This window comes from Oenanthe melanoleuca, chromosome 1 (genome assembly GCF_029582105.1).
Source record: "Oenanthe melanoleuca isolate GR-GAL-2019-014 chromosome 1, OMel1.0, whole genome shotgun sequence".
Classification (NCBI taxonomy): Eukaryota; Metazoa; Chordata; class Aves; order Passeriformes; family Muscicapidae; genus Oenanthe; species Oenanthe melanoleuca.
This window is the reverse complement of record NC_079333.1, coordinates 3,004,040-3,022,380: the sequence shown is the minus strand read 5'-3', so window position 1 is coordinate 3,022,380 and position 18,341 is coordinate 3,004,040. Positions and strand designations below refer to the sequence as shown.

At 40.5% G+C, this 18,341-nt stretch overlaps 1 protein-coding gene across 3 annotated transcripts in view; it reads right to left on the bottom strand.

The window, feature by feature from the left end:
* EPHA3 (EPH receptor A3) overlaps positions 1 to 18,091 on the bottom strand; it is a 176,752-nt gene extending 158,661 nt beyond the window's left edge. Inside the window, exons 1-2 of one of the 3 annotated variants that reach the window (XM_056495640.1) lie at positions 17,857 to 18,091; positions 1,790 to 1,854 (exon numbers count right to left, since the gene is read on the bottom strand). In XM_056495640.1, the coding sequence (XP_056351615.1) occupies positions 1,790 to 1,854; positions 17,857 to 17,977 (186 nt within the window). In that variant the 5' untranslated portion in view covers positions 17,978 to 18,091. The remainder of the gene's footprint in view (positions 1 to 1,789; positions 1,855 to 17,856) is intronic. The other 2 variants (XM_056495633.1, XM_056495649.1) reach the window with 2 other exon arrangements.
* Between the last annotated feature and the right edge of the window lie 250 nt (positions 18,092 to 18,341).

Sequence of the window (18,341 nt, the reverse complement as noted above, 5' to 3'; positions counted from 1 at the left end):
TCCAAAAACAGTCACAGCATATGATCCCCATTAATTTACTGCCACGCGATTTTTAACTAAGAATTTCATTAACTTGTAAGCACATCAGTGAAATTCCATGGTTTGCTTTGGCTTCCATATCCAAGGATATGGCAGTAAATAGGAACAGCATGTACAAACACACGCAAACAACAAGCTGGGCTGCATTTACCTGACAAAGACTTGCAGAAGCCAATAAAATTGGCCTTGACAGATCTGGGGGCCCTTTTTGGTGGGGTAAGGCAGCACATCTGTTTTCCTTATAGCCCCCATGATACCCTGCATCACTCCCTACCAACTGCTTGAGGCATCCAAGGCAGGAGAGACACAGCTGCAGGGAGCAGAGCAGCAGATCTGCACAGCTGCAAGGAGCTGAAGGGAGCAGGAGAGCAGAGCAGAGGAGCACTGGGAGCTGGGAGAGAAAGGTTTCAACAAAAAAAAAATAAAAAAAGGCAAGTGAAAACAAAAAAAATATCCCTGATGAGCTAGAAACTGCTGGAGAGTTCCCTCTTGGACATCCTGTTTAGAGACATTTCTTGTTGGAAAAGCCACTAGGAAGAAACCTGAACCCTCTTCCCACTTCTTTCCCATGAGAATGGAACAATTTTATCCAGAGAGAGATACATGCATAAACTCAAAAAATGGGCCAAGCCTTCATCCTTAAATACTGCTGAACACCTGCATTAAAGCATAATATCAACAAGGCACAAGTTAAACATTAGCAAAGGAATCCCATGAGGCAGGGATGCAAAGGCACTGTTAACACTGATTCTGTGAAAGTGATAAAGGTGAATCAACAGCTTGCCCAAAGATACTAAAAAACCCCAAAAGAACAGCAAAAAAAAGTCTCACAGGTGCTTTCTTTCAGCAAAGACTTGATGGCTCAGCCTTCTCTGAGAGCAAGGGTAGCTCTGGACATGGGGATTCACCTTGCCAAGTGTTTTTTTTTGTGTTTGGGGAAACAATGCAGGAATGCAAGAGCCATCCTGCATATCTGCACCATGTAATGCAGAAAGAGAGCAATGGGATGTTCCTGCACACAAACAGGAGGTGGGGACTGAACACACATCAGCACCAGACAGGTATGCACTATTTTATGCATCAATTTTATGTTACCAAGAAATTTTTAAAAGGAGTCTGCTGGCAAAAACTATGTACAAATGATGGAGTTAGCAAATTGGAAAGCACAGGTGCTTTAAGACTGCACTTCTAAATCTTCCAAAAGAACGCCTGGTTTCATTAGATCTGGACACAAGGTAAACAAAACAACCACCAACCACCTCCAGAACATTATCCAGACATTTCTGTAGTAATACTTAAACCCATAACTTGAACAGTTCAGCGACAACTCAGCACAGAAGTCACAAACAAGTACTTACATGAGCTGCTTATGTCCCCACATTTTTCACCTCCCACTACTTCCATCTGAACAAACTAGCAAGTGACACCATGAGGCAGAGCCATCATCTCTTTTGGAAATACACTTTTAGAAGGAGCAGCACCCAGAGAGAGCTTTTTGCTGCAGCTGCTCAGTGCACCTCCTGCCTTCACGTTTCTCCCCTAGGAACGAGCCCTTCCTGGGTTTACCTGCAGCAGGGTGGGTGTTCCAAGGAGAAGCCCACACCTATGTAAGCCACATTCTGCACCTTCAGAGCAGAGTATTTTTGCACCTCCAGCCTCACTGCACGGTGTCCTCTGGAGAGGAAACAATGGTTAAACAGCACACTGGTCTGTAGCAGCACTTTCCCATTTCACACTCCACTGAACTCACCCCATGTGACGGGTAGGAGATCCAGCCCAGCTCCCCTTGAATCGTTTTGGAATCCAGCAGATTAACTACAAAAGAAGACACAACGAAGAGGAGTGAGTTTCTTTTGCCTCTGCCCAGCTGAGCTCAGTTACCCACACCCAGAGCTGTGTTTATCTGAGGACCCTGTGAGAAGTTGATTTGTTCAGGTGGCATGGCAGTGAAGCTGCACAGAAGAAAAAAAAACAGAAAAATGAAAAGAATCGTCTTGTTTAGCTTAAAACACTATGAACAGCAGACAGGGCAACTTCTGAAAACCAGAAAAGTGACAAAAAACAAACAATGGATCAGTGGCTAAATTAATTGCAGCAGGGGGTGGGAAGAGAATTCTTCTATCAGCTGCACAAACCACAGCGTTTTCCCCTTGGATGCCTGAAATTTGGGTCACTGCATCCAACTGAAATGGTGAGATCTGAATATTTAAATCATTATTTGATTAAAGCCACGTATTTGGCATCTACAATTTTCTCAGAATACTGGAATAAATAATCAAAGCTGATTAAAGCCCTTCCAGCAGTTCTTTCTTGCTTCTGATCTAATTTGTTCTCAAATTGTCTAGCAGTAGTGTTTTCTAAATGTCATGTGTAACACATTAGGTACAAAAGTAATTATTTAGAATGTTACAAGTTCAGACAAACCTGCTTTTAAAGAGGGCCATCAATTGATTGCTAATCGTGCTGCTTTGTTGGTTTTTTTTATTTTGAGCCATGCAATAATTTTCAGTGTGAGAAGGAAAATTTTATTTGTAAACAGTTGGACAGGCATTTTCCAGTCAATCAAATCTCAGTGGGTTTATACCTATTTTTAGACACAACGAGTATTTAAAATAAATACATACATCCCAGATTAAAGGATATTTTTCTTTTGGCATTTATTTGTTTCCTACAAGCACAAAAATAAACTCTTTCCCTCATCTTGGCCATACAGTCTCCAAGTGCTTGATCACACACTTCCCTAAGTAACCACTTCTTTATCAACATGAAGCAGAACAGGTGAATTTATACAAAATACTGTATAAAAAAAATAGCCTCTATATAAATATAAACTAATGAAGTATTAATACACAGCATGGCAACACTGTAATATTTATTATCTGCAATCTGGGCTTACTTTTGTTGCCCACCATTCCCCAGACCCCCTTTATTATTTTTTCTCCTTCAGTGTGGAAATTAATGATAATGAGAAATGAAATAGATCTCAGGACATTTTAACACCTGGCAATGACAGATCTATTAGAGGTGGCCACTGTAGCAGCTTCATCTTGTTTTTGTTAACCTGAAGGGTTGTCACTGCCCCTGGAACCAGTACTGGGCATTGGTGCTCTATGTAAACAGAATAGGAAGCAAAAAAAAAAAGAGGTAGAATATCTATAAATCAGCTGAGTTAAGATATTAGAATTATTTCATTATTCTCCTTTCAACTGCTGTTTAATTTTGGACATCACTTAAAAACAAACAAAAAACCCCAGAGCTCTGAAGGCATTATTTTTAATTAGGAGGTACAGAAGAAGATACAGGTGTATAGTATTAGAAATAAGATTGTGCTATAAAGAGCCATAAATATACATATTTTCTGCATTTGTGTGCACACATATTTGTGTTTTGTGTGGATATATATGTACTGCCATGACTGAGCTGCTCTATAATCTATGTGGGAAAAAAAATGTTTCCCCCTGCAGTTATACCCCCCCTTTATAAGAAAGCAATAGCATTATTTTATCTACATCAATAAAAAAAATATCTTTACTAATCTTACAGAAAGAACATAATCCAGTGCTAAATATTTCTTAGCTCTGAATCAAGTCCTCAACCATGCACACAAATAAAAATCAGCCAGTCCTTTATTGAGCACACAGAGCCCTGGGCAGGCTGCTCTGCAGCAAGGTTTGCATCTGTAAGAGAGAAACAGCAACAAAATTTCAAAAGGGAAAAGCACACTTCTCGTTTTTGTTAGCAGAAATTCCCAGAGATCCTGGATCTCCTGGGATGAGACAGATCTGTTTGCTGAGCATCTGCACTACCTGTGCTGAAGGAAGAGCTCCTGAGCAAAATCACCTGGCAAGAAGTGGCTGAGGAAAATCACTCAGGAGCAAACTCAAGTGATTATTTGCCCTTCCAGAAAGAGCTTCTTGAAAACATGATTGCAGCCACTCTGTGTTGAAACCCTGAAGCCTTTTTAAACTTTCTGTGCTGACATTGACCCCCAAAAGAGCACTGCTTTTGACTTGAGGCCTTAGAGAAGGTTTCCAAATTTGAGTGATGCAGTTAAAGTGATGGATGTGTAGTTTGAATAGAAGTGAGTAACTTCACATGGAGAAGGGTTTTGAATTTGGGGGTTTAGAATATAGCAATAGGTATGGGACAAGATGGATGTTCTGGAGCATTGTCTCTTTCTTCCTTCTTGTTCCTTCTCCATCATTTCAGGTAGTTTTTGTTGGATACTTACTGCCACAGTGTGGGTCACAGGTGCTTGGTTACTGGGTCAAAAGTATAAATAATAGAGTTGTTAGCTTTTAATTGGGTAGTTAGCCTTGTAACTAGCTAGATTCTCCTCCATTTCCTCACTTTTGGCTTGACAGCTGGAAGTGCTGAAGAACTCTCTGTGCTTTAGGTAAGATTTAATAAACAACCAAGTCCAAACAAGAAATCCATGTCTTGAGCATTGAATCTTGACTCTGAGTGAAGGCAGAAGATAAAAGCAAACCACTGTCAACCCTGAAATTGATGAATTCTGTCCAAACTCATCAGTTTTTCATCTGCAGAACATAACCAGGCAATGGACCCACAGTTTGGTGGTTGTTTCCCCTCTCCAGACCTGCCCAGCAGGTCCAGCTTGCCCTCACAGGCATCAAACAGGACATGGGTGGCAATTAAATTAAATTCAATTCAGTGCCCCCCACAACAGGCACGGGGCAACTTGACATCATCAGGATCAAATCTATGAAGTTAAGAAATAATTTTTCAGCTCCTCTCCTTCATGCCACTTTCCTCATCTCCTTCAGACTGGAACCACTACTTTTCCATGCTCAAACCTGTCTCACTACATTTTAGAAGTCCTCACAAGGGGGGTTTTCACACTGGCTACAGGAGGTTTCTGGATCAAATGTGTGTTGTGCTTAATAGTATTTTAATAGATACTATTTATATAGTATCTATTATATACATACATATATATATATATATATATATATATATAAAAAATATAGTATTTTATACTTAATAGTATTTTATAGTATTATATAGAATTTTATACTTAATAGTATCTAAAATGCAAAAAACATATTTCCTTTCAAGTAGTAACCTGAAAAAAAAAAAAAAAAACACCTTCCTCTTCCTGATAAAAGCTTCTAGGACACTGATTTTCCCTGTGACTTCAAGAGAGTTGCACACCTCAATAGAGAGGAAACAATAATGCAGAACTTAGAAGACAAAATCTTGAGTAAGTTCTTTCAATCTAGAAAAAAAGAAAATGATTGGGAGAAGCAATGGGACATTTTGTCATTGTATTTCCTACCACTAAATATTAATCTGGAAACAGGAGGAGAAAAAAGCATTTCCCTACACTAGGACATAAGAAACACAAAGAATGGGTTAGAAATTCATTGTCTGATATTTTTTTTCATGGATTTGGACGGTTAGGTAAAAAGTAAAAATGTAAAACTTCACACAAGCACTTGATTCCTATATTAATTCATTACAACTTCTTTTAATCCTGATATGTCCTTCAGTGTAACAACAGTGTAAAATACACCACTTGGTCAGTCCATTTTGTGAACCAATTCAAGAAGTGTTTCATGAAGATGTACTCAGATCCTCATTTGTTTTTCCACATACAATTAGAGTTAAATGAAAGCCAGTACTTAAATATCCTACAAATTCCTATAGCCACATATTTACTAGATGAAAGAATTTTATGAGTTTCCCACACAACTCATTTGCTCTCCTTGTACCAAAAAAAAGTTGTGACCATCCCTCAGCTGGTTCCTACAAAAATCTCTGAGGTTGCCCAGCCAGTTACCAGGGGTAACTCTTAAAAAAGCTGAACAGCTTCATTGCTACTGACAATTCTTTCCAACAGAATGCTTTGGAAAGGATTCCTGGTTGTACAGAGGAGACACAGAGGAGCTCTCATAAAGCAACTTTAAGTAAATAAATAAAGTGCAAAAAAAACTATCTTGGTACCCTGCACTGGCTCCCATCATGATTTGATTTAAGCTAGTGGTAATTCTAAAGGAGACTTTACAGGTATTAAGATGAGCAGCCATGATTTCTGACTCTGAAAATCAGGGATTTGTTCCTCCTGTACAACAGCCCTGCTCACCACACTACAATGCAGTATTTCTGCACACCCCTAAAATGCCAATTCAGGATGTTTTCTCCCTCTATAAACTCTCTCCACCCTGATTCTCGTGGCCTTCCCCAGGAGAGAAAGCATTCCCAGCTCCCTCCATGAGGATTTCTCCCCAGAACTGGAATGGGATGTGGATGTGGAACTCAAAGTCTCCTCTCATGGCATCAAGCAGATGGATGGAGCCTTGGCTGGAACATGACACTACCAGAAACTGCTTCCAGGTTTGGGAGGGATGCTCCATCAGGATGGGGTCAGGGAAAGGAAAGAACCCTAAAACTGAAGGGATTCCTGAACACAGTCTGAGAGCTGCAGCATTTCCAGAAGCAGAGTAAAAACTGCTACAGGGGACTGAATACAGCACAGATACCTCCCCCAAGAATGGAAATAATCAGACCTTGTGCCAGGTAGAATCACTCTGAGATTCCCCTCACTGCTGAAGCAATGAGGAAAGCCTGCTAGGAGACACTATCCTGCAACCTGCAATATTTAGAGAAACACCTACAAACAACTTCAACAGTGGAAAGCATTTTCAAATTGCTTCCTTCACAAAGAAAATACAGAGCAATAGCCAATGTCAAAAGATATATAAAATATTTTTTCTTCAGCTAATTAACATTTTCCTTTTTTTTTTTTAAAAATGCATAAAAAAATCCTCACACCACCTTGTTGTCTTCTCCTGTTTGGCATCTAAACTATCAGTTTAGAAATACCCTGGTTAGTTATTGGAAAAAATGCCAACAAATGGGAAAAATTAAATTTCCTGTGCAACCTAAAAAAATAAAAATTAAAAATGGTGAATGTCTATTTGAAATGTACTATATAATCCCAAGCAGCAAAGAAAATACTCTGTGGCAGAAAATCAGCCAGAACTTGGTTTTGGGGTGGGACAGAGCAGAATCAGCACAAAGCCTGATGCACATTTTTGGAATGGTGAACCCTTCCTGACAAAGGGGTTTGCACCTGTATTTTCACCCACCTGTGAACACAGATCTGAGTCTCCCTAATTCTCAATTGCCCCAGCAGTGGCAGCAGATCACTTTTGTGTCTTGGATTATTCTGGGCACCAACATTTATAGACAAGAACTCAGGAAGGCCAAAGTTGCACCTTGACACAATTTTAATTTCCAGCTAAGATCAGCTATCATGCTGATGTTGCCAAAGCCATGCTGAAACCAGCTCAGGCAGACCAAGAAACCTTTGGGAAGGGACAACAAATAAAACAGGCTGTCCAACAGTGAAGCCTGGTTTTAAGCAGCCAGATTTGCTGCTTGCTCAATAACAAAAGTCAAGCCTCCTGTGATTTTATAGTCCTGCATTTCCCCTCAAATATTTGAGTGAAGATGTGAGCACTGCTCAGAAGAAAATGATCTAAAAAGCAGCCAGTAGAACTTTGCAGCACTTACCCAACCCATGTGCCAATAGTTTGGCCCATTTACTAAAAAAACTCTTTCCCAAAGCCAGGCTGCAGCCCTGAGAGTTCTGCACTTTCAACCCTCCTTGCCTCTGCTCTGACACTGCACAATGCAAACAGGATTTCGTGCAGAACATTCCAAATTTGGCAACTGTCATGTTCAATCTGTGGTCAAGCTCCTGACTGATGCACTCCACCACGGTGGGGGCAAGGGATGAACAAGCAAACAGAAAACAAAATGAATTAAAAAAAAAAAACAAACCAACAGTTGCTGCAATACTGAACCAAGGAATCTGCAGAAAAAAAAATGGGAAGACCAAGCCTCCATTATTTTCATGTATTTAAATGGTCAGTAGAAACTTTCCAAAATTAAGAGCTTTTGTCACAAATACCAGATGAAAAGACAAAAAGCTAGCAAAATGTGTCAAATTACCCTGGAGATTATTGCTTCTGCAGAACATAAAAGCTTCCACCATCAATTCAGATGATTGGGCAAATTCTAATTTTATGGCGGCTTCCTGCAGTTTTTTGAAGAGGAAGAATTTAATTTTCCTCCTCCCAGATTTTATTTTTCGTATGAAACACACTCCCCAAGAGTGTCTGAGGCTAGATTTAGATATCTCAGCTTTTCCTACAGCTGAAAAAGAAGCAGCAGCCAAAGCAGCAACCCCTCACTGCAGGTTCCTCTCAAAAGGTTTCTCTCATGAAGGAGGGAATGCCTATAAATAAAAACATCACCTGCACTCCACGCTAAGTGGAAACTCTCCAGTGGTCTTCCTCCTTTTGCTAAGTATGGCAAAGGGACAACCATCCACCCATTCTCAGTGAAGGACACAGGCAAAACAGATTTCTATTTCTTTTTTTATTGCTTTGAAACATGAGCGTTCTTTTCATATTGTTAAAGTGGCACAAAGCTCAATTTCCAAGTATGCAAAAACATATGACTGGTGGTGGGCTGGAATGCACTGTTTATCAAAGGGGCCTAATAAGGTTTCAGTTTTATTAGGCTATTTCCTGTAAGTTGATATGTGCCAGTTCTTTTCATTAGGACAAGGATATAAAAATTAAAAATGGATTAACCTAATGGCTTCCAAATCACTGTGTCGCCTTCACTTCTTTGCATTTTTTCTAAACAGTTCCAATTGGTGCTTTTCCAGTGCCTCCTACAAAAAGCAAAAAGCTTCAGCATACCTGAATTAGAGTTTAGCTGAGCTCACATTCAAATGCCAATCCTACAGATCTCATTCCATTCCACCACTCTGCATTAAATCTGATATCACTGAGGAACCATGTTAAATATGCAAATGCAAAATGGGGGCTACTGTGTTGAAAGGGAGTTTAAATTCCCTTTAAAACCCAAGTTTTTTTCCCCTCTCTCAGAGGAAAAAAAAACCAGAAACTAGGGCTGAGATTGAGTTACCTAAGCCCTGCCAAACCCTGCCTTTTATCAGCCCAGAATAGCAGAATAGAAGTGGGTCTCTTGTAGGATGTGTCACATTTGTCAGTCCCACTGGGTGCCCAAGCCCTGAGGCACATAAAATGGCACCACATGTTATGTCTAGCCAAAACTCAACATTACTCAAATCATTTTAGTAAGTTCTGAAGCACTTCTCAGAAAGGTTTAACCACACTGCACATCTAACTCTTGAAAAAAAAAAAAAAAAAAAAGGTAATTTCCAGTATTCACCAGTTTTACAGAATTGAGCTCTCTGAAGGTCTGGTAGATTTGGAGCATGACAAAGATCCCCCTTGGGAAGATTTTTAGCTGCTTAAAGGGGAAAATAAATGTTGAGTCAGTGTCCAAGTTCACTTAAGGTAAGCTGAGAAGTCCAAACCTACCATGACACGCTCGGTTTCCAGAATTCCAGACACCAAAAAGAGTCACAGAAAAAACTCCTGGGCACACACAACACCCACAACTGAAAGCTAAAAGTTCCAAGGTTCCCACAAATTTTACTGCAGTTCAAACATATTCAAGGTCCTGAAATCAACAAAATCCACAGCAGATGATCAATTCTCCTTTGGAGGACAGGAGTTTTTTTGAGACAGAGACCAGAGCATAAGTCCAGGAAATGACTATTCATTTGTTAAAAAGGCTGGGATGTCCCCCAAGTGAATCAACTGGCAGCATGCCACAACTCAGAAAAAAATAAATTTTGCTTTTATGGAACTCCTTGCATGGGGCACAGAAAAGCAAAAATAAAGGGAGTTGGGTTGGGCTTGGTTGAGTTTTGTTTTTCTAAGTTCAAAGCACAGAAGTCAAGAATTGTAAAACAATTCTGAGAATCCTGAAGCCACATACTCAAGTGTGCCCTGATAACTTTGTGAAGCTTTTCTTCTCTAGCTCCATGAATAAAGATCTCCAGCCTGCATGGAATGCTTGGGTCCTCACATGGCTGCCCCACAGATAAAACAAACCCACACAGCAAATGACTCAACACCATGGTGCAAACTGCAGGAGCAAAATGCCAACAGTATAAAATCTCCTCAAATGTCATGCTGAGAAAATCAAGATGCTGAACCCCTTTTTATTTTCCAGTGCAGTGATGTCACCAACATGATATTTTCATTGTTTGCCAGGTTAAGAGAATTTATGGAGGTAATTAATGCAGAACATGTGTGCTGAGCTATCCGGATGAAAAATGGAATTGCCCCGACTTCATTTGCTGCCTTTGCAACCAAAACCCCACTAACATCTTTTTTCACTATTTCCATATGTGAGAAACACAAATATTTATAACAAAGGTAAATGACTAAATGACTGCTCTATTCCCATCTACCCACAAGACACTTTCATACCCCTGTCTTCTGCTTATTCTTCTGCTTATTCTTCTGCTTCCACCTCCTGACCACAAAGGGCTCAGGTTTCCATTCTATTCCACCAACTGAGCATGTTCCCCTTCTCCAGTGTTTCTTTCCCTTCTTTGCATGGAAAACTCCTGTTTTAATTTCTTGAACACCCTCTGTCTAGCTCTAAGCCATCTTTCAGGAAAAGCAATGCCTTTAAACATTTAATTCTTCACTTTTTGTCTTTTCTTCTGCAGGGTCAAAGCATCCCCCCTCTGGTAAAGAGCTTTTAGTAAAAAGAGGGCTGGGCACAAAAAATCAGAAAAAAAAAATTATCTTTGCCTTCTACTTTTTCTGGCTGAATGTTGATTTCTGGAAGGAACAGAAATAATGGCCCAGGCATGAGAGGAAGGGTGGGCAGGTGGGGTGGGAATAAAGAACTGATGAGTTTTCCCTACAGCTGGCTTTTCTTTGGAGAGTTTGGGTGAGCACAGAACATTTTCCACAGCTGGAACCACGTACTCCAGGAACCAGGAACACTCAAACACTGCTAGGACTTTTGTTCTCTGGGGGAAATCATGGGAGAAAAGTTTTTCAGGGTAAAGCCCTCACCATCTCAGAATCTGTCTCAAGATAAAGGCTGGGCAGACATAACTTGCCTTACTTTTTTTTTTTTTTTTTTTTTTTTTTTTTTTTTTTTTTTTTTTAAGAAAGCAAGCACTGTCAGAGCAGGATTAAATAGAATGGTAAAAATGCCTCTTCCCTTTCTTAACTGCAGCCTCTGTTGAAATTCAGCCCTGGTAAATCAGAGTCACAAGCTTACTAATGTAAACAAAGCTCAGACATTCAGGGAGGCAAGGAATTTCTTAATTTGTGCTTTGCTCACTGTTCAGATCCCTGTCAGGGCTGAATTCTAGGTTCCTAACTTTGTCAGTAATCAGAGGAAGTTTGGAATTTTTTTTTATAATATTCAGATCAAATTTTCTTCATCTCTGCCTACTTATTCTTTTCCTTTAATCCTTCTCTCCCCTTCCAAAATGGAACTCTCAAAAAGCCTTACCTCTTAAAAAAAAAAAAAATAAAATCAAGAACTAGCTGCTTTCTAACTTCTCAGCAACTAAATTAAGCAATCCCATGTCACTTGTTATTTGTTGCTGCACAAAGTTTGTGGGAAGCCTACCACTGAACAAAATATATTTTTTTGCTTTAGTTGTAATTTATTTAAAGAGTAACTTGTCACTCTAAATTTTCTACAAACTCCTCCATTCTTAGGCACCAATTTAAAAATTTCAGGTTCTAATTACTGTCCTCTTATGTGAGGCAGCTATACTTCAGCAGGTTTAATTGCTGTTGAAAAAAAAAAAAGCCAAAAAACAATGTCATGCAAATCTTTCTATGCAAATATAGATATAAAAACATTATGGGAAACCAGCTGGAAATAAAGCCCCATTCCCACACCATATTACACTAAACTGCCCTGACTGAACCTTAACATTCAACCTATTGTTCTCTTAATTGCTAGCAAGTTTCAACCACTGTTCGTTTGGTCTGCTATTCTTCTTCCATCAATATTTTTCCAGTAGATTAATGGGATTTTCCTCCATATTTTGCCTGAAACAGCAGGACATGTAGTTAAATGAACAAAAAAAATAAAATAAAAGCAGAGTGGTACAAATGTTTCTGCTTACAACATGTCTGATTTAATACCATCTCTGCAAATTCAAGGCTTTATGTGCTGCTGTTTCACTGCCGCAGACTGGAACTTTTCTGTCACCATCCCAAGGTTTCTTTCAGGCAGGATTATCTTTATTTCTACATCTTTATTTCTCTCATTCATTCCCTGCAGAAGTTTGAAAGGAACTCTCCGTTTAAGGGGCTGAATTTTTAATCTTGCATCTGTTTCACACTGCAAAATGAGAACTTGCTCTTGGATTTAGGGAGCGCCTAAGAAACTAAAAAACACAAGAACTGCTGCTGGGGAACACAACCCTAAGCCCACAAATTGCTACCACACTCTGTTTCCAAAATTACACTCCCAGGAGTTCATATCTAATCTTCTGAATTAACCTATTTTTGTTTAAAAGTTTTAGAACAGTTTAAATATGGGTGCTTAAAAAAAAAATAAAAAAAGCTACTTCTCTAAAGTGTTAAGGGTTATCCCACTGTGGTGAATTTTTAGGAAAAAGGATCATTTAACAGCTGTCAGATGCTTTTGTAAACAAAAAAAAAATATTCTACTTCACTCTGTCATTTCTTATGGCAAATATATTTTCAGCAATGCTTCAACACATGTAACAATGCAAAAGAAAGGAAATGTTCCATTCCAGAAAAAGCACTCTCTGGATGCTGGAATTAAGTTTTAGAAAGGCAGTGGGTTAGGGAAATCTCTACAGATTTATCTAACAACTCTGGAAACATCCAATTTTGCACCTTAGGGTACCAAAATTACCTTCTGAGTTCCAACACCAGCTCCACTGAGCAGAGCTTTGAACTTCACCATAAGTTAAGGCATGATTATTGCTCCAGTTGCTCACTTACTTTTATTTTCTTTCCCAGAAAAATCAAAGAGCAGCTACAAAGCTCCACGAGTTACAGGTACCTTATGGCACTAACTCAGGCTCTGTGTAAAACTCCACAAACAGGACTGTGGTGTTTGGTAACAGCTCTGCAGTGACCCTCACTGGTGATAAAATCCAGAGCTCTGAGAACAAGAAAATGAACACCTGCATCTGTATTTCTAAACTTTCATCAAGTGGGGATTACAAGAACAAGAGCAATTATAGACATTTTCCTGGAGGAAAACTCACAAGTTCTCCTACAGAATCAAAAAGTAAGTATACTAACAGCAATTTACCTAACTCCAGCAGAGAATAATTTTTTTTAGAATTAAAACTAATTTCTACATCCTCCCAGCTGGGAATGAAAAATTTAAGTTCAGTCAGAACGCACTCCTGATTTGCAAAGCTTTTGTGTAAACAACTGTTAAACTTGGTGTGCCCATTATCTGTTTCATGCTTGCCCATCTGCTGGTGCCTTTTTGCTGAAGCTGAGGGCACAGAAAGAAGAGTTCTGACCCATTTCTCTGCCCTGAGTGCTTCACTGGGCAGCAAATACGTTGTGCCCAAATTAACTGCAATAAGAATTAATTGCTGTGTCCAATTTGTACATCTCTGTGTTTCAAACACCTGCTTTAAGTTTGCTATAGCCAATGGAGAGATTTTTTTTCTTTTCAATACACTATGCTGAAATAGAAGTAAGTCAAGAAAAAGCCCAGTGACAAACAGTAAAGAAAATAAGTTTTTCCACGTTACAATCTACTATCAAAATTGTTATCATAAAATGATGCATTCACCCAACTTCTGCTAGTTTTAAAACCATGGTGGTGTGAATTGTAAAACATGTTTATTATTTGCAATAAATTAAATCAATTATTTGTAAGAATTTGTAACAAATTATTTGTACTCATACAAGTCAGGATTAAGCACAGAAGCTTTGCATAAGGCACAGCTGTATGAAAAACAGTCCTCCAGCCCCTCATGACTCTGAGCTTTCTGAAACTAAATTTTAAAAGGAATCACATTCAGATTTCTAAACCTACTTTTAACTTCTCCTGCAAATAAACACTCAATTTCAAGCCAGGGGCAGCAGCAGGAATAGTGTCACGAGAAATGAAGACTTACCCTGACCTAATGATACATGACACAGAGCAAAGTGAGATTTGTAAAAAGCCTTTCCCCCTTCTGATTCCATTGAGGAGCTCCCAGTACTGTCAGCCTTTCCCAAAATCACACACAAGGCTTGGGCAGGAATTTTGCTCCATGTGCAAGCAGCACATTTTTCAAAACCACACCACGGGCTGTCACTACTACAAAGGCAGAGTAAATTGTCTTTAGCAATTTTAAGTGTTAACAGAGTCCAGGTCAGATGAAAATGTTGCATTTAATTGTGTGGTTCTGCGAAGTTCTGAGATGACAATCAATGCTCAAAAGATGAAACTGCAGCCCCTAATCCAATACAGACTGAAAAGGGAGGCTGATTGGAACCTTCTTACTGTAAACCCAAAACAGGCACTGTTTGAAGCCAAGGACTGTAAGCAAATTTCCCATATTGATCTTTTGGTAGCTGTGTTCACAAGAAATTAATTTTATGCTAGATTGAGAGGTTACAAGAAGTTTCCTGTCTGCACAGTCAAAATATTATTGAAGCAATTCAGGTTGTCAGTAAAAGCTTAAACAAATTTGCTGATAATCCTGTTAATGACCTAGGTCAAGTGTTAACTGTTGTGGGTTATAAAACAGTGAAATTAAGGTGCCTGGTACCCTCAGGCAGGCAATATAGTTACAGAAGAGACTGAGGAGAAATTATTAAATTAAAGAACGACAGGACTCGTTCGATTTCTTGATACCACAGGAATTATTCTGAAAGAGAATTGCATCCTTCTAGAAAAAAAGAAAAACAATCCTCACCAAGCAGAGAATATCCAACAGATATTCAGGATATATATAAGAGGAGCAGGAGAGCCTTTGGTTTCTGTGCACCTACGGGGCTCAGTCTGCAAACTCCAAACTGGAAAAGTTGGATGTTAAATCTTCCTGACATTCTCCTGCCCCTCAGAAAACAGCACACACCTTTTACCAGTAAAGACAGATAAATCTGAGCTTCAGAAAACCTCCCTGGGCTCCTCTGATTGTGCAGGAAAAATCTGTCTGCAGACAGATTCTCACGAGCACGGCAGGGAGTTTGAAAACAAACTCGGGGGAAAGTTTTCCCTTTTAGCCAGAAAAAATCCTAAATAAAACTTCTCTGGGATGAAGCAAGTTAAGAAAACCTCAAGCTCTCCAAGAAAAAGACAAAAAAGGAATGCACTGAGCACCACAAAAAGCAGTTTTGTCTTCAGCCCCTCTTTCCTCCTTTCCTCCCTTCATCCCATCCACTTTCACTCTAGTATCACTCCAACAGTCATCACTTGCATCATAATTGCAAATGCTAAGTGAAGGTGGGTTTAAAAAAAGAAAAATAATTATTTCAAGTCAAATAAATTTAGGAGCTATTTCTTTGATAGCTCTGCCTACACTCTTGTTACGTGCCCACTGCAACATTTACATCCCCTAGAAGTTAAATTAAGCTGCACAAACACACCAAAAATTAGTTCCATCCATTGTTTAAACAATTTATGGGGAGAATTACAACAGCAGCTTTAATATAAAAAATATCTACCTTTTTCCTTACATTTATCTACATGCCCACATTAACAAATTATATCTTTTTTTATTCTCAGTGGTAGAAAAATGAAACTTTTCTCAATACTCCAGAGAAATGTAGAAATATCTATCTCTAGTTTTGGGAGAAAATTTATGGGAACAACAGTAGAAATGTAAATGAAGTGGTTAGAAAAAAATTTAATAGAAAAAACATCATCTTCTGACATGATTTAAAGCTGCACGCTAACACTTGTTCATCAAATAGTGGATCAGCAAATTATAATAATTAAGATTTCTAAACTCACAAAATCAATCTGTATCTGTAAATAATCAATCTGTATAGTGTAAATAAATAAAAGAATTACTGAACTTTCCTAAGTGAGGGTTTAAAAAAAAATTAAAGCCTTTTAGAGTTGATCTCTTTTAAAAAGAAACTGACAGTATTTCTGTTTCTGAAAAGCATAGCAAAACATACAGTTCCAAAAAAAAAAAAAAAAAGCCACTGAAAAGCAGGTTATTCTTCAATGACTGCATTTTTACTGTTGTTTTCACTACCAATTTTGCAATATTGCTCATCTTGAAGCTGAGAAGAGAGAAGGGAGGCAGCATTTGCTGAAGCTGACTTGGACAAGTGTACTTAACATGCACCCCGTATGATACCCATATTTTCCCTTCTTTATCAATTCTCAGCGCCAGTGACTCGAAACAAAGACACAAGAAGTGGGTTTGTTTTTTTTGTTTTTTTTTGCAAACTGGAATGCTCCAGCATCTTTCTGGCACAGGCACTCTCAGCCTGCACTGCCATGGAGGCAGAGCTGCTCCTCTGACTTACAGAACCACAGCCATCCCTAAGAGCTCTCAACAAGACAACAGTAACCCCTGCTCACACTCTTGCTTTCATTCCTGAAATTGACTTCTGACAGACGACAATATTTACAAAATAGCTGCTGTCTGGAGGTTTGAAAGTGACTCTTGAAAGCACACTCATTAAAAAAAAAAAAAAAAAATCTAGAAAGCACTGCATATAAAAGAAATTTACATAAAACATACAAACAGATGACATACTGCTCTTGTACAACGGTACTGTAATTATTTCCTAGCAATGATAAACTGTTACAAAGGACTTGTAAAGTTTGCATATTTCCTTATTTATTTCTTACTATATTTTTTTTTCCTTCCAGAAATCATGTAAAGTTGTTATCTCACTGCCTTATCACACAAGCACCAATAAGTACATCAGCATTATTTGTAAGGGAGAAATAATCGCTCTGACAGGTTTCAGAGCTTCTCTCCACACTCGTCCAACCGAAGCAGGTGCGAGTTTTACACGGCTGTTGGGTGCTACAAGTTCTTCACAACCTTTGCCCTCTAGATTTTATCCCTAAAGATAATTACACTGGACATCCTGGTCATGCCGAGTGCCTTCACCGTGCAAGCAATCAAAAGCTCCTCTTTTTTTTTTTTTTTTTTTTTTGTCTTAATCTGGAAAGGACAGGGGTCTTTAAGTGGTTTTTTTTTTTTTTTTCAAGTATTTCCATCACTTTCTCAGTGTCTGGATGTCTTCTTTTTTTTTTTTTTTTTTTTTTTTTCTCCCTGAAATGGGTTTTCAGCAAATGTCATCTTAGAAATTAACACAGCAAAAGAAAATAAACCATTCGCTCTTTTTTTTCCGGAAAATTACACACACACACACAACTTTAACATACTGATAGACATCCGATACAAACAACACGATCTGACACAAATCCGCCGGGGAACCAGGAGGAGGTTTTACAGGGGAGCAAGCTGCTTTTTGTGTATTAATTAAAAGTTTTGGATGACTAACGCAACCAGCACGCCTGGGGATGAGCAAGGGCTCGGAGTTATCCCCGGGCACCTGCCGAGCTGGGGCTGCGGCTGCATCCCTGCCGGAGATGCGCTCGGGGGAGCGCAGGGAGGGTAGGGCTGCCCGCCCGCCCATCCATCCATGCATCCATCCATCCATCCATGCATCCATCCATCCGTCCGTCCGTCCGTCCGTCCGTCCGTCCGTCCGTCCCCGCTCGGCGAGCAGCGGCCGCGCTGTGCCAGGGCGAGCCCCGCGCTCCCGGGGCGAGGAGCCGCTGCCGCTCGGGACCACCTTAACGGGGAGCGGGGCGGGGAGGAAGAACGGGGAAGCGAAAAAAATATTAAAAATAAAAATAAATTAAAAAAAAAATAAAAAAAAAAAGAAGAACAAATAGGTAGAGAAAGGAGCGGAGAGAAGGAGGAATAAGCGGGCACCCGGCCGAGGCGCGGCTCACCTTCGTTGGCGGGGCGGGCGCTCAGACGGCCGGCGGCGCCGAGCGCGGCGCGGAGCAGCAGCAGCAGCAGCGGCAGCAGCGGCAGCAGCGGCGGCGGCGGCGGCAGGCGGCGGCGGTCCATGTCGGCGGGGCAGAGCGCAGGCACAGCCGCATGTCTCCGCGCCGCATGCCACCGCTCCGCGCCCGCTCCGCGCCGCCGCCACCGGCCCCGGCGCCGGGACCATGCCCCGCGCCCGCCTCCGCGCTGCGCCCGGGCGGGGCCGCCCAGCCCGGCCCGAGCCCGCCCCGGCCCGCCCAGCCCGGCCCGAGCCCGCCCCGGCCCGCCCAGCCCGGCCCGAGCCCGCCCAGCCCCGCACCGCCCACCGCCCAGCCCACCGCGCCGCCCCGCCGCCGGGCACCGAGCCTGCCCTGCCCTGGGAGGTGCCCCGGAGTCTCCCCAGCGCTGTGAAATGCCCCGAGCCCAACCAGCGCCGGGAGATGCTCCG